Source organism: Euleptes europaea, chromosome 7, assembly GCF_029931775.1.
Source record: "Euleptes europaea isolate rEulEur1 chromosome 7, rEulEur1.hap1, whole genome shotgun sequence".
Classification (NCBI taxonomy): domain Eukaryota; kingdom Metazoa; phylum Chordata; class Lepidosauria; order Squamata; family Sphaerodactylidae; genus Euleptes; species Euleptes europaea.
In genome coordinates, this window is record NC_079318.1 from 81,449,251 (window position 1) to 81,466,261 (window position 17,011).

Consider the following 17,011-nt stretch of genomic DNA (forward strand, 5'->3'; position numbering starts at 1 on the left):
TTGTGTGTTACTAACACGCTTCTCGAAAAAGACTCGACTTCTCAGCCGGAGAAACCAGAACTAACCTTTGTGCCATCCACGGAATGTTGGTTGTTTCTTTCTTCTTTTTATTTTCCAGTCTTTCATTTTGTTCTGTTCTTTCCTTACTAACCAAGGTCTAGAAAGTTCCATGGGTTGGGCGGGTGGGGGGGGGGCTGGTACTCTTGGGGAGGGGTGTGTGGTTCCGTCTCTCTCTTTTTTTTTTAAATTTTGCTGGTCACAACAATTGGGGAAATTTATTTCTCCTTTTTTATCTCCCTTGAATTTCATGGTTGGTCGTTTTTTTTTTTTCCTTTTTATTCCCCCCTCCCTCTTGTTTTTGTTTTATTTTTCATTTTTTTTACGCATACAGCACGCAGGAATTGGACACGCTATGGTAAACAAACTGCATTACCTGGTAGATATCAGTCTAATTGTCTACTCATTTGGTTTGCCGTGGGTTTTACCTCTTCCCCTCCCTTCCTTATTTTATTTTTAATTAGCTAATTGGATTTTAAAAAATTATTATTTTTAAATCTCTTATTTTAAAAGCACACCCTCTCTCTCTCTCTCTCTCTCTCTCTCTTTCTCTGTCTCTCTCCCTCATGCACACACCCACACACAACCATGCATACGAATATATAAATAGACTTTATTTAACAAAGTAAAAAAATAGCTTCCCAAGTTTGATTCTTATTCAGGGTAGATTGATAAGAATTTAATATACAACTGAAAACCACTGGCATTTATTTATTTATTTATTCCAACACACACACACACACACACACACACACACACACACACACATGCCTTTCTCCCCAATGGGGACCCAAAGCAGCGTACATGCTCCTCTCTTCCATTTTATCTTCCCAACAACCCTGTGAGGTAGGTTAGGCTGAGAGTGTGTGACTAGCTCAAGGTCACCCAGTGAGATCTTCCGTGGCAAAGTGGGGATTTGAACCTGGGTCTCCCACACCCTAGCCTGACATTTTTACCACTGTACCACACAGCTGGAAATTCTGTATTCCAAACCAAACAGCGTATGTAATTTATAGTGCAGTCCTAAGCAGAGTAACTCACTTCTAAGCCCATTGACTTCGCTGGGTATAACTCTGTGTAGTATCGCACTGTAAAGAGTGAGTGGCCAATTCCAAGCTGTGTGTTGCTCCCAATCACAAGCCAATGCATCAGGAAAGCCATCCTTGATGTATCCTCCATTCTGATGGCAGAAACAATGTCAACGTATGAGGGGCAATCTCAGAAGTATATCACAATAATGGATGGTACAATCCACTATTGACAGCAACAACCCCTATGCTTTGATGGCCCCTTGGTAGAAATTCAGTGCCACCAAGACAGCTCTTGTGAAACCGAAAGATACACCAATCTTGTCAAGATTGCTATCTGGCAAAAGCATCAGGGGACCAAAACAAGGTTGACCTTAAAGCCAGCGCAGATGACAGCTGACCCAAGAACCCAATGACGGGTGATTGGTATAAATAAAACCGCAGCCTAACAGAAATCACCGAGAGTCCATTCTCCCAGATTTGCTTATGTAACTGGCTGCCGTCTGACTTCTCTCACCCTTTTCCCCAAACTCGCAGACATACACAAAAATTTGTTTTTATTTAAATTTTTGTTCTTTCTTTTCTCTTCTCTTTTGTAAAATCGGAACAAAAAAAAAACCAAAACATTTTTGAAGACTTGCTCTTATTTTATGGTTTCAATTTTTTCCTTCCCCTCCCCACTCCCACCCCCCAAAAAATCCATGGAAAACACCATCCCATGAAGCAACTTCTGTGCGCTATCACACCTGCGCTATGACCCTAGCTGCCCCCCAGGGAAGGACAGCACCTGGCAGCCAGCAGGCAACCCTTGGTGACCTCATCTAGGGGTTGGGGGGAGTGGGGCAGCTCGTCCAGAAGTGCAAAAAACACTTCTTTTCACTCCCTGAGAAACTGTGGTGTGACACTTTGTTGGGGGTCGGGGTCCTCTCCTCCCCCCAAACATCTTCTGCAGAGCTACTCCACTTACCAGAATGTGTGGGTCTTGGGTTGTAATTGCTGCACTCTGCTTTTGGAGGGAGGGCCTCTTTTCTGTCCTTTGGGAGGTTTAGGCTTGTCAAGGGTACAGTCCCCCCCCTCCCCGGAAAGACACACTGGCTGCCCTGTTCCCCTCCCCTGGGGTCCTGCTGCCAGCCCTCCATACCACGTGGCATGCTAGGATTGCTTTGGGCATGTGGCTTCTGTGTCCGGTTTTTATTTTCAGAGCATCTCTCTGGGGCTGAACTAACACTGTGTGTTGTACACTGTTGCGTTCCCCGCCCCCTTTCCTTCCCCTTCCTCTTCCTCTCTCCCTTCTCCCACACTCTTCCAGGCCTCCCGCCCCACTCTGCATGGCCCATTGACTTCACAACTTCGCCATTTCAAAAGGGAGCACCAGCGCAGGCAGGATGCCAAGGAGCGCTGATCAGGGTGGCGGGGAGAGACTGTTGCTGAAAGTTGCGTGAGTGTGCGCATGTGTGCCTGTTAGGGAGTATGAGCAAGCTGGTGTCTAAGCTGGCCTCTTCTCGCTTTTCTTTTTATCAAGCGTGCACAAATTTCCATGATGCGTTTCCTCCAGGATCAGTTTTTCCGCATGACTGGATACCTTTCTTGTTTGCATGGTGGAGAAGGAATCGTTATGGGCCCACCATGGGGCTGTCCTACCCCCCTGGTTCCTGGCTAGAGTTGCCAACCTCCATGTGCCTCCTGGAGATCATAGAATCATAGAGTTGGAAGGGACCACCAGGGTCATCTAGTCCAACACCCTACACAATGCAGGAATTTCACAACTTCCTCTCCCCCACACACCCAGTGACCCCTACTCCATGCCCAGAAGATGACCAAGATGCCCTCCCTTTCATCATCTGCCTAAGGTCATAGAATCAGCATTGCTGACAGTTGGCCTTCTAGCCTCTGCTCCAGGGAAGGACCACTTACCACCTCCTGAGGAAGTCTGTTCCACTGAGGAACCACTCTAACTGCTATTACATCTGCTAGATCTGCTATTACAATTGATCTCCAGATGACCAAGATCAGTTCCCCTGGAGAAAATTGGCTGCTTTGGAGGATGGACTCGATGGCGTTATGCCCTGCTGAGGTCCCTCCCCTCCCCAAACCCTGCCCTCCTCAGGCTCCACCCCCATGTGTTTCCCATCCCAGAGCTGGCAGCCCTGCTTATGGTGCATTAGGTTCTCCTACCCGATATCATAGTTATTGCTGTGGGTGATTTTCCCCTGGACTTCTGAATACTCAAATCAGAAGTGGGGGAAAAGATTTCACAGATTTGGGCATCTTCTCCTGAGTCTTGGCTGTATCTTTAGATCTTTCGATGGCAAAGGGTCTGTCTAAAGAGTAGGGTTCTGATCCAGCCTGGCAGTGTTTTTCTATGCCGCTGATATTTCAGACTTCTGTCTGAAGCTCTTGATAAGGCAGCATTAGATGTCTTGCACATGTGTTTGCGTGCACCCAAGTGCTACCACCATAAACTGGATCGAAACCTTTTGAACGGCTTCAGTTTGTGGCCTGTGAAAGGAGCAACGGATCGGTCAGCCGATCAGTCACAGCGGACTTGCGGAAGTAACAGTTCCAAGGAACCTTTAGTGGGAGCCTTGCCAATTAAAACCGTAGGAATCTGGTTTGTATATTTGCAGTGTAGATTAACAGTACAATCCCCCCAAAAGGGGTAACATTCTTCCAAGTTCATTGAAGTCAATGAGCTTCGAAGAGTGTAGCTCTGCTTAGGGCTTCACGGTTTGTGTGTGTGGAGACCCACGTGGGCCTCTTCTCTGAGCTGAGCAGAGGGCATGACCCTGTGTGTGTGTGTGTTTGGGCTGGAAACATGTGTAAGAGCGCTCAGTGGATAATGTGTGTAGTTCTGAGCAGTCCTCAGAATGAGCATTCAGGCATGCACATTGAAAAATTAGATGTGTGCTATATATACCCTTCATCCATACAAAAAATTGCATAGAAAAGGAATGAAGTGCTTGTTGGAGATAAAGTGTCTATGCCTGTGTGTGTAGTTGGCTGTTCGGGAAACACTGAAGATAGGAACTGACCTTATCATGAATCAGGCCCTTTCCATCGAGACCCTTACAGGCCTTTTATGCAGGGACATTTCCTCGCAGTCACCCCCGCCAACTGCTTCGGGGCTTCCTTTTGATTATGCATGCCTTTTCCACCCGCCACCAGTCGCCTCGTTTTGCCCGGATTTTCCAGATTCTGGCGAAAACAGCATCTGGAAAACATGGGTCAAAAATGTTTTGAGGGGTGGGCGAGCGAGGCGACCTCTGACGAGCGGATAAGGCATGCATAATCCAAAGGAAGCCCTGAAGTGTTCGGCGGGGGTGACTGCTGGGGAACGTCCCTGCATAAAAGGCCACAGTCTGGGCTGAATGGCAGCCGCTTTCCAAGGACTCAGGCAGAAGAGTGTCTTCCAAGCACCTCTTATGTCCTTTCCAGTGCAGGAGCTGGAGATTAACCATGGGATATGCAAAGCATGTGGTCAGCCTCAGTCCCTCCCCAGTTTTCTTTTCAGGCTAGGGGAGCTGTAGACTCCTTGATAATATTACTGTTGTTATTCCTCAGTATCTATTGGAAATAATTCAGGGAAACGTTAAGTCTGGCATGGATTAGACTCCTGCTGTGGAGTCCCAGCCAACAGCAGCCCAGTCTTTGCTTCCTTTTCTCTTGTTTACCATGATGGGGAGGCAACGGGGGTGGGGGCACGCCGCCAATTCCATGGCAAGGTCTTTGGTAGGCCTTTGATGCTGCCGAGAGCATACGCACCAGCATCCAGAAGTGCTTGGAACCATGGGGAATGTAGCTTGAGTGGTTCTTGATAACCCCCTGGATTGCTGGGAACCACGCAAACTATATTTCCCCTGTGACCCTAGATGCTGTCCTGCCTGCTCACATGGCAGCATCTAAGATCTAAACCCTTACTCATAGACGGAGCTCTGGAGCAGCAAGTTTCATGGCTGACCAAGGGATACTTGATCACCCTGGTGAACCAGAGTGATTGACAGAGGGGCCTTCCACGGGGGATATTCCTAATGATCTTGGTGCATAATGGAGAGTGGTATCTAGATACCAACGAGTATCTTACTCGGGATGAGGGGTTTTGGATCTCCCCTTTGTGGCTGGACATTCATCCTTTCTGGCCAGAGGATTTTGCTTGTGTACTTCAGTGCACAGTCCTTTCCAGAGCTACCTCTGTGAAACTGAGTGGACATGACAGAGAGCTAGCTCTGTGTGCGTGCGTGTGTGTGCATTTCTTTTGTGTAGGTTAATGTGTTATGGAACTGTGTGTGTGTTTGCTTATATGTCAACCTGCTGGGTCGCTGCTTTGCATGTGTTGGTTTTCAGATTTATGCCGTATCTGTTACACATCTATCTCCCCCACCCTGGCCCAGTTCCCATTTTAAGCCCCCTCTGTTATCTATATATATATAGAGAGAGAGCCCCATGTCGCAGAGTGGTAAGCTGCAGTACTGCAGTCAAAAGCTCTGCTCACGATCTCAGTTTGATCCCAACGGAAGTCAGTTTTAGGTAGCCTGCTCAAGGTCAACTCAGCCTTCCATCCTTCCGAGGTCGGTAAAATGAGTACCCAGCTTGCTGGGGGTAAAGGGAAGACAACTGGGGAAGGCACTGGCAAACCACCCCCATAAACAAAGACTGCCTAGGAAACGTCGGGATGTGACGTCACCCCATGGGTCAGGAATGACCCCGTGCTTGCACAGGGGACCTTTACCTTTCTTTTTTTTTTTAACCTGTTATATATGGGAAACAGCTCCATCTAAGAATCTGGCTGACTGCAAATTGGAAGCCTTCCCCCTCTCCCCTCCCCTCTTTTCCAGGAGTGTCAGAGGGTAACTCTTAGCTAATTCTCCCTTCATACACACATATATCCCAATACCGCTTACCTCTCCTCCTGCAATATGTGTTTGCGCAGAGCCCAGAATGTGACAGCAGGTGGGCTGCAGGAGTGTGAATGACAGAAGGCTGCAGGGCCAGGTGTGCATCTGTGCGTGTGAGCCAGGGAAGGTGGCCCACTGAGCTGATGGATAGACAAGCTGTGCACATGAATCTGCGCAGAGACCCCATTTGGGAATAGGATTTTTTTTCCACATTCGTTGTTGACTCTATCAGCGCAAACCATAAAGAAGGGACTATGTAAAAACTGGCACGTTATGTGCAGTAGGAATCTTCTAATGAGGCGCATGAACGCACAGTTGCTCGCCGAGAACTCCCTTCCGTTAGGTGCTCATCTTTAAATGAAACGTGCGTGTGGAGAAGTCCCCTTGGGCTCCCAACATGTGGTTAGGCTTAGAGTAGGAGGGTGCGCGCGCATGAGTTCAGCTGGGCGACTTCCCTGTGTGACGCTGCAGTGTGAAAATGCGTGAGCCTCCGATAGACGTGGGTCCTCTCCCTGAGTGGTTATGCAGCGCCTTATCCAGCCAGGCTGTGTGTGTGCGGCCTGTCTCTTTGAGTGCACCATGGATGCATGGCACCTGTATGCGCATGTGTGGGTGTATGCTTGCCTGTTTGTGTGCATACAACAAATGGAGTGAATGTCCTCTCTTTTGAATGCTTGAACTTGGACTACAGATGGATGTAAAACGTGGGCTTGGCTTCAGTGTGAGTGAGGGGTTGGGCACCCCCTTCTGTTCACCATAGATGTGCTCCAGATGTCTATTTTGGGTGCTTCCAGGTGGTCCCCTTAGAAGTGGCCAAGTGGTCATCTTTCTGCTGCCTCTCTCGCTCTGATTCTTCCACTTGGGCTTCCTCCATTTTCTCTCTCTCTTCTCTCGCATGCCTTTGCTTGCCTCGCCTCTCTATCTCTGTCCCCCCACACCATCTCTCAGCGCCTCCCCGCCCCATCTAACACGCATGGAGGTCGCTTTGGGGCCTACGTTCCTCGCTTTGCACGGCTGCTCTGTCTCCATCTGAGTCTCTTTCTCAGCTGATCTCTCTCTTTCGCTCTCTCTTTCTTCTTTCTAATGATTAATTAATTAATTAATTGAGAGTCATGATTAATGCTAGCCGATAATTAACTCCTGTTGTACTAATAGTGTACTAATTAAAGACTGTGTTGATTGTTCCTACTAACTGCCATTTTTGTGTCTGAACTTTTAAGTTTGTCCAAGGAGATTGCCCTTCCTCTCCAAATTCTTTTGCTCAAACCTTCCCCTCTCCTCCCCCTTCTCTGCCCCTTCCAGTTCCCGTAGTCCTTTGTGAATTTTCCCCCAGGGGCCACTCGGTTTAAAACTCTGTCCTGCTGGTGATTGGGGGGGGGGGGGAAGAACTGGTGTGCAAAATTCCCAACTCCTAACTAATTTTCTAGAGCCGGTGGGGAGAATGCTTTTGACCAACACTTGGCAAATCATCATTTTTTCTCCCTATGTTTTCCTATCTGAAGGTAGCGCGATGCGAAGTGTCTTTGCTAGGCCATGGTGGGAGGGGAGGGGAACGGGGTGTGTGTGAGTTAGAGCAGATGCCTAGTAGGCAGGACACCTGCCCAGCCTTGGGTGGGGGGCAGTCCTGGATTCGCGATAAGGAGGGAGCACGCAGCAAAGGGTTGGCGTTCCTGTATTTAATGCTCCTTTAATGCCTGGAGCCTAGCAGTAGGGTCATGGGGGCTGGTGACGTGGAAGAAGCCCTCTCCCACATGCCCAGAAATGCTGCCTTCTCTGCTCAAGGGTGAAACATTTGTCCCTGTGGTTACTGAACCTATGAGGCAGGCTTAAGACAGATTCTGGGCAGATGCCTGTACAGGTGGAAGCCCTTCGTATGTCACCCACAGTCCCCCTCCCATAAATGTTCTGGTTTCGTGGCTCCAGGGTCTCAGTGGACATTATTTTCCCCAAGTCCTGCTTTTAAAACAGGGAAGCAGCCAGTATAGGAGTTTCATCTGTACAAACTCTTGGAAGTAGGTGTGTGTGTGTGTGTGAAAAATAACAATCTGTCTCCAGCTTTGTGCCTCTTTCCTCACACACCCCCTTAACTTCCAAGGCACCCAGGAGCTTCTGTGGCAGAGTTTCTTGAGGCACCTGCAATGGAAGCCTTTGCCAGGTTGGCACAGCCAACATCGGTCCCTGCGTGGTGTCACCTAGCTGTGCCCTGCTGCCAGTTCCTACTGCCCTCCCTGGCTGTCTCCTCAGACGTTGCCAGTGAACAGCAGCATGGAATCATAGAGTTGGAAGGGACCACCAGGGTCATCTAGCCCAACCAACTGCACAATGCAGGAAACTCACAACTACCCCCCACACACCCCAGTGACCCCCTACTCCATGCCCAGAAGATGGCCAAGATGCCCTCCATCTCATGATGTGCCTAAGGCCATAGAATCAGCATTGCTGACAGATGGCCATCTAGCCTCTGCTTAAAAACCTCCAGGGAAGGAGAGCTCACCACCTCCCCAGGAAGCCTGTTCCACTGAGGAACCACTCTAACTGTTAGAAAATTCTTCCTAATGCCTAGTAGTTCCGGTTCAGCTAAGCCAGGCATGGCTGGATTTGAACCCAGACCTGGCGTGAGTCAGTTGCTGAGATCAAGGCCTGAAGTGGAAGATGCAGAAGGTGGACTAGGGAATGCCAGAAAGTCCAGGCTTCCAGAGAATTCATACTGCCTGCAAATCACAGGGGGGGGGGCTTTTCTTTTTGCAAATCTCTGTCCCCTGCTGCTCCCAAACAGCTGCAGAAAGCTCTTTGGTAGGTTAAGTCCCATCCTCCGCCCTTATTCCTCTTCCCATGGCTCCTTATTCAAGCCATGTACTGCTTCTGGAGGTGCACCCACCATGTTTGCAAGGAGGCAGGAGACTGAGACCATCCTTGCTGAAAATGGCCAGTGAGGCTTGTCTTGGTCACATCAGAAGAATCAGTATCCGGTTCTCTTTGGCATCCCTGCATCTAAAGAGCGGCTTCGCGTGCTGCGTTTCTAATACAAAGATGGGGACGGGGGGGAATCTGCTTTGGTGGATAATAATTGCACAGCCGTGCATGCCTTTTTACTACTCGTGCGCACAACAGGGGCACGCTTCTTTCCTCGATGCACATACGCAAGAGTAAAGAGGAAGCGTGTGATGTTTTGGTTATCACGGCATCCAGGGGACTGTCCCCACCCCACCCCGCTGCATGCAGGTAGAAAACATGCAGTTTGTGAAGCAGACCTCTGCTTCCATGCTGTTTTAGAATGTAAGTAGGGAAGGTGGGGCTCATGGGAGTTGCTGCAGTTGCAACATCTGTCCTTCTGGAGAACAGCTGGCCCGGTTGCGGCCTTCCGCATTTCCAAGGGAGGTGCTGCGTGTGTTTCTCGCTCCTTCCTTGCAAAATTTGGGGACTGTGGATGGGGGGTGTTGCTGTCTGTTGGAAAGGGGCAGGGGAGAAGGCGATTCAGCCCCCACCCAGTTGCTCCTCCCCCCCCGTCCGCATTCTAACTTTGTTTGCATGTTGTCGTACTGACTAATTACTAATGAGATCCTTCTCCCCCACCCTCGCTCCCCTCCCTCTCCCTTTTCCTTTCCTCTGGTTGCCTCACTGGGGAGGCAAAACCGAGCGCATAGAAAAGGATTTCCAGAATTAGAATCCCCCCCCCACCCAGCAACAAAAATACAGCCCCTCCCGCCGCTGCCCCCCACACAAATCCCAGCCCCCAACCCAGACACACAGCATGCCAGGGTAGAGTGTTCTATCCTTCTCCAGGACTGAGCCCCTCTTTACCCACCCTCTCTACACAAGCCTTGATGGTTCAAGCCAAATTGTGGGTGATGAAAAGGGGGCACATGCAAAAACACACGGCTATCGTGCCACTTTATTAGCTGCGTGTCTCGCAACCAGCCACAGGCGAGCGGTGTTTGGGTCACACGTGCAAACCGTCCCCATTGAGATCAATACAGCCACAGACTCCCGAGGAGCCGGCATCTTCCTTGCTGGGGTTCTGCCCATCGGTTGGAGGTGCAGTTTGGGTGCCAGCCTGCCTGGGCCTGAAAGACCAGTGGAGAGGCCGGTGTCCCTCCCAGCTGCGCCGCTTCTGCCCGATGCAACTCTGTCCAGGTACTCAATTTCAATCATGTCTCTTCGTCACCTAGCCTGAATTTTTGGCAGGGGAAGGAATGTGCTGCTTGGCAGTGCCCCCTGCAGGATATGGTTGTCATTGTGGGAGAACCCCGGCTTGCTACTGCAGGAGGCTGGCTTCAGATCAGAAGGCGTGTGAGTCTGTAGTAGCGAAATCAAACAGGAGTTCGGTAGCGCTTCATAGACTAACAAAATTTATTCCAGCATCGGCTTTCGGGAGTTGGAGCTCACTTCCTCAAATGCATAGGTGGCTGGTGACCAAGACCATCACACTTTCGGTGCAGATGTGTCTTCTTTATGCCGAAAATGCAGTGTTTGGCATTGTAAACCATGTATTCAATGCAGACAGAAAGAGCAGGGCAACACGTATTTAGCCATTATTCTTATCCCCGCATTGCAGATGGGGAGACTGAGGGCTGAGAGAGCGTGGCTTGCCTAGAGCCACCTAGTGAGCTTGAGGTAGAGTTGAGTTTTGAACCAGCAGCCTCCCAGATAAGGTTGCCAACCTCCAGGTGGTGTCTGGAGATCTCCTGCTGTTACAACTGATCTCCAGGCAACAGAGATCAGTTCACTTGGAGAAAATGGCTGCTTTGGAAGGTGGACTTCCAGGTGGAAGGTGGGGAGGGGCTGTGGCTACAGCATCTGCTTGGCATGCAGAAGGTCCCAAGTTCAATCCCCAGCATCTCCAGTTAAAGGGACTAGGTGATGTCAAAAATCTCTGCCTGAGACCCCCGAGAGCTGCTGCCGGTCTGAATAGACAATACTGACTTTGATGGACCAAGGGTCTGATTCAGTATAAGCAGCTTCATGTGTTCATGTGACTCTATGGCATTATACCCCATTGAGGTCCCTCCCCTCCCCAAACCCCACCTTCCTCAGGCTCCACCCAAAATCTCCAGGTATTTCCCAACCCAGAGCTAGCAGTCCTACTCCCAGATGATCGTTCGCCTTTTAGATGTTATGCCACAGCTGCTTGCAGAGAGTCTGATACAGTAAGCGATTAAGAAAACTCTTCACGGAAAACTAACTTCAAGACAGGCACATTTTAAAACCCTGAGAGTTCCAGAGGTTGATGGTTCATTTCAGCCCCCTCCGGATTTAACACAACAGATTTTATATCACAAAAATTTAGACCACACACACAAATGCAATCAATTAGATTCATTTTGCGAAGTATTACTCTCCTTCTGCAAATGGGATCCTCCTTTTTGGTGGGGGTTTTCCCGAACTAAAAGTTCGTGGGATTCTATAACAAAACTTGGCAGGGCTGCTTGTCAAGAACTCGAGCGGAGCCAGCCAGTATTCCTTGCTGCTGTTGCCTGGAGTGAGGGCTCTATTGCTCCGTCCTCCAGCCAGGCTATTAGCCGGGCTATCGCTGTGCCGGGTTGAATGGGAGAGGGGAGGAGAGGAGTTAATGGGTTATAAGTTGAATAAAGTTGCAAGAGGCACAGAGCGCAGAGAGCCCTCCGCTGGAGTCAATGGCCCAGTAAATGGAGAGTGGGACAAACCCAAAACGCCGAACTTTCTCCTGGCCCTGGGGTTACATTTCTCCGGTGTTCGTGTGTTGGATCTGATCGTCTCAAATGTTTCCAATGTCTGTTGGTGTCAATGTCACCTGCAGTAATAGAAGAAAAAAGAGGGGAATGAAACCCAACCTAGAAAACAGAAGCTGGGTACCCAAGGTTGGGTGGGATCAATAAAATATATAGTTAATGAAAATATAATTTATTTAGAACGCTATGTCAAGATAAAAATTATTTTAAAAATGTTAAAACAACACAATGGCATTTCCTAAGGTTGATATCTATAACCACTTGCCAGACACGTTTCGGCCTGTTTGGCCATCCTCAGTGGTCAATTGAATATGCATGGCTATTAGTTAGCTATTAGTTATTCATGACTATTAGTTAGAATGGATACTAGTCATGCTGCATACCTATTCTCTCTAGTATCAGAGGAGCATGCCTATTATTTTGGGTGCGGTGGAACACGGGCAGGATGGTGCTGCTGCAGCCGTCTTGTTTGTGGCTTCCTGGAGGCACCTGCTTGGCCACTGTGTGTGAGCAGACTGCTGGACTTGATGGGCCTTGGTCTGATCCAGCAGGGCTTTCCTTATGTTCTTAGGTTCTAACCCATGGTCAATTGAAACATACACACATTTACAGATATATATATATCTGTGTGTACACACACACACACACACACACACACACAGATAATATATTCAGACCAGGCATTGTTGTATAATATATTACCAATTATACAAACATCTGGTAAGATTGTCTCAAGTTGTAATGCTGGCTGTATATGTCTCCCATATAAAATGTGTGCAATTATCAACCTGGTAAAACAGTATGTTGTATGTGAAACTTGGGACAATTGCCCCGGCCTTAAAAAAAGAAACAGCCCACTTCAAGAGTCTCCAAAAATACATTTTCATTGTGATTCCGCAATATGTAAACTGATTTACATTTAACCCATTAGTTACTTTGTCCAGATAGTGTGAATTAGCATGAAGTGCCTAAATGGTTCTTGTAAACAAATGGGCTCCCAGTTATGTGCTCTGGCTTGTGACCAATATTTTAGATGGTTTTTCTTACAGAATTGGGTGTTTGGGCACGTAGAATGAGAGAGGCTGCATTTAAAGAGAGTAGGGAAGCGGAGAGATGAGAACACAAAAGGAAACTGTAATTAAGAAAAGATTTATTTCCATCCTTGCAACCACCTTGTACATACCTTGAACAATTATGAGGCCTAGAAACTTTCATTTTTCTGGAGAGTAGCTGAATGTATCCAGAAGTCTGAGCTTTATTCTGCACACCAGATTCCTTGTGTCTTTCTGTATGCCTAGAATCATCTGAGACTAAATGGCTCTCTTGGAAGCCTCATATGTAGCACAAGCAGCGATGAAGCCAATGAGCTGTACTCTGAGAGACAGCTCAGCCTCCCCCGCCCCATGTCCTTTGGAAGCCCCTAGTATGTTTAAAGCTGCTTTAGGGAAGCTTTAGGGCATTTTGGTGACCTTTTGGCAGTAAATCCAAGCAACATCCCTCCTCTAGTTATTTCACATGGGGCACAATCTACCCACCAGAAGATCTCATCCATAAGCCCCGCTTGAAAGAAAGAGGAACTGCCCAAGAACACATCCTGCTGGATTGTGCCCTGGTGGGTAAAATCTGTTTGCCCACCTTTTAGTGCCAAAATCTTTCTCCATCTCCATGAACGGTGTCTGGGGGAAAGGTGCATTTAATCTCACTGTGTGCTGGCAGTCCAATCCCGATCAGAGCTATACCGTTCTAAGTTCATTGAAGTCAATGGCCTTCGAAGGGTGTAACTTTGCTTAGGACTGCACTAGAAGTGTCATAAGAACATAAGAAAGGCCCTACTGGATCAGACCAAGGCCCATCAAGTCCCTCAGTCTGTTCACACAGTGGCCAACCAGGTGCCTCTAGGAAGCCACAAACAAGATGACTGCAGCAGCACCATCCTGCCTGTGTTCCACTGCACCCAAAATAATAGGCATGCTCCTCTGACACTAGAGAGAATAGGTATGCAGCATGATTAGTATCCATTTTAACTAATAGCCATGAATACCCCTTTCCTCCATGAATATGTCCACTCCCCTCTTAAAGCCTTCCAAGTTGGCAGCCATCACCACATCCCGGGGCAGGGAGTTCCACAATTTAACTAATTGCTTCCTTCACCTTACCCGTTAATCATGGTGGTGACCTCTTGTCCCTAAGTGTAGGCATGACCTTGTCTTCCATAGAAGTAAAAACTGGCCACTGATGGCCAATGCAGACAATAAATTGCCTTGGAATTGATGGGCCCTGCACTAGTAGGGAGTAACGTACTACTGATAACACTCAGAACCCATTCCTGAGGGGTGGGGAACCACAGCAGCTGAGATGGCACAGTTGAGAAGCCTCCTCAGAGGAAGCTTTTTTTCCAAAATAAAAACAGGAAAAAAGGCTTTTTCCCCACATAGGGAAAAGAAGGCCTGCACCACTTAAAAAGGTGGCATCCTGGGAGGCATACCCAGGGTGAAAGGGGTTTGGAAGCTGCCTAAAGGCAGCTCTGTCCCCCAGAATGGCCCGTGGCACTGGCGTGGGGATTTACGCCAGGGGAACGGCGGCGGAAATGCCCACCAGTACCTAAGACCCACACTGCGCCATGGTGTCCCGGGGCCAGTGGGGATGCCCCAGGCACTAGAGAAACAAGTTCCTCTGCACCTGATTCTTGAATGTCTGAGTCAATTTCAGGTCAGGGCAGTCCAGACACTACAGGTCAAAAATTGTAACACGTAGTTTGGCCCTTGGCGAACTTGTGGTTGAGGTGAGGTTCAAACCAGGAACGTCTTGATTTGTGGTTTGTTTGCATCTGATGCCTGCTTTGGCCATTGGGAGCATGCCTCTGGTATGTGCCCTCCTCTCTCTCTGCATTGCCTGTGCTCACATTCCCCCCTTATTCCTTGGTTCATGGAAACCATAGTTTCCCGTGGAGTGTGACCTGGCCAGATATGGTTACTGCAAACCACAGTTTGCCTTCAAACCAAAATTACAAACTAGGGTTTCTAGTTCTGGTTTGGAGGTGAACTGTGACTTGCAGTAAACATAATTGGCCCAATTCAGATATATCTCCAGACTATGGTGGCCGTGAACCAGGGAAGTGAGGAAGGGAACTGGAGTGTGCGAGGGGTAGTGACCCTCCCCACTGGTTGGGCCGTGGTGTCTGATCTGGGCCTTTGCCACTACACTATACCCACTCTCAGCACAACAAACATCTGCATTGGCACCAGTTTGTCAGGCAGGTATGCCACAGTTCATGTTCATGCCATTTGATGTGTTCCCTTTCCTTGCCCATAATCACAGAAAGGGATCTCCCTTCACTGACACTATTACGATTGAAGAGGCACAGTTTGTCCAGGTCAAAATTGCATGTGAATTAAACCATTTTGTTCTCCTTTCCAAAAAATAAAAAAGTTACCATTCCTAAAGGTGTCCCTGAATGACATATGTAGGAAAGGTCTTCAATAACCAAAAAAGATGTTTACTTGTGAAGAATTTCCTGACCTGACTTGTAAAGCTGATTAGATGGAATGCTCTCTAAGAACATTAAAAATGGTCTTTGTATGCATGGCTGTTTCACTTGCTGTCACCCCTTCAATGTCTTTGGGTCTTTTTTGGATCATGCATGCCATTTCCGACCATCAGAGGTCGCCTCGCTCTCCCCCCTGCGTTTCCCTGGCGTTTTGGGGGACCTGATTTATTTCAAATTTGAAAATGCGAGCAAAACCTGGGGAAACACAGGGGGAAAGTGAGGCGACCTCTGACGGAAACGGCATGCATAATCAACACAAAGACCCGAAGTCATCGGAGGGGTGACGGTGAGTGCAAAAAAGACGAATGCATAAAAGACCAATATCTGAACTAACCTGCTACTCTGGTGTGAGACCCACCTGGTCCAGCATCCTCATAGAATCATAGAGTTGGGACCACCAGGGTCATCTAGTCCAACCCCCTGCACAATGCAGGACTTTCTAAACTACCTTCCCCCCACACACCCCCAGTGACCCCCTACTCCATGCCCAGAAGATGGCCAAGGTGTCCTCCCTCTCATCATCTGCCTAAGGTAATAGAATCAGCAGTGCTGACAGATGGCCATCTAGCCTCTTCTTAAAAACCTCCAGGGAAGGAGAGCTCACCACCTCCCGAGGAAGACTGTTCCACTGAGGAACCGCTCTAACAGTTAGAAAATTCTTCCTAATGTCTAGATGGAAACTCTTTTGATTTAATTTCAACCCGTTGGTTCTGGTTCGACCTTCTGGAGCAACAGAAAACAACTCGGCACCATTTTCTATATGCCCTTCAAGTACTTGAAGATGGTTGTCATATCCCCTCTCGGTCTCGTCCTCTCCAGGCTTACCTTACCCAGCTCCTTCAACCTTTCCTCATAGGACTTGGTCTCCAGACCCCTCACCATCTTTGTTGCCCTCCTGTGGACACGTTCCAGCTTGTCTACCTTAAATTGTGGTGCCCAAAACTGAACACAGTACTCTAGGCGAGGTCTAACCAGAGCAGACTAAAGCGATACTATCACATCTTGTGATCTGGACAGTATACTTCTGTTGATGCAGCCCAAGATTGCATTTGCTTTTTTAGCTACCGCATCACACTGCTGACTCATGTTCAGTGTTTGGTCTACTAAGACCCCAATTTCCAGCCTGATCCATCTAGGAACCTCACAAACAGAGGTATGGGGGTGATGCCCCCCCCAATGTTTGTACCCAGCAGCTGGTAACTGGGAATGTTCACTTCCAAATTTGAAGTGTCTGCAAACCCCAAAGTGACATTTAAGCTTGGTCCTTTTGAGAGCCTGTGGTGTTACACTTTAATTGGAGAGTAAGCAGCCATTGCGAAGTGACCCAGGTTAATTCCAAAGGTAGTAATGTCTGTACAAAAGAGGGATACTCAAGTGACACCCTTGTCTAGCCTTTCTGCACAGGCAGGACCCCTTTTGCATCCATTTATTCCTCCTCTGAAGTCTTTAACACCTTATTTACGCTACTCCAGGCCGTCTCCTAGGTTTCATTTAGAGGTTGTCTTTGTTAAAGGAGCAACCCATAAATGCCTGGCCAGGAAGAATTATGGTTTCAAGTAGTTAAAAGTGTTAACTTTCTTTTACCCCACCCCCCATTAAACACTTTGGTGGCCTGCTAACTCAGCTCTCTCTACCGCCTTCCAGCTTGGGTTTCTTCTCTAGCTATGTCAGCTTCCAGTCTTTCCTGCTCCATTTTCCCTCTTCCGCGGGTAGCTTGCAAGCTGATCCCTTTTCGAATGGATCTGCGTTGGTATCTATCAGAAGGGGCCGCCTCTCTTT

General features: G+C 48.4%; 1 protein-coding gene across 11 annotated transcripts in view; it reads left to right on the top strand.

Moving 5' to 3' along the window:
• Positions 1–17,011, top strand: part of NRXN2 (neurexin 2) — a 393,602-nt gene that overhangs the window by 137,989 nt on the left and 238,602 nt on the right. For 8 of the 11 annotated variants that reach the window (XM_056852311.1, XM_056852313.1, XM_056852316.1 and 5 more), the window contains one exon: positions 392–415. The exons of the other annotated variants lie outside the window; for them this stretch is intronic. In XM_056852311.1, the coding sequence (XP_056708289.1) occupies positions 392–415 (24 nt within the window). The remainder of the gene's footprint in view (positions 1–391; positions 416–17,011) is intronic. 11 annotated transcript variants of the gene reach the window in all.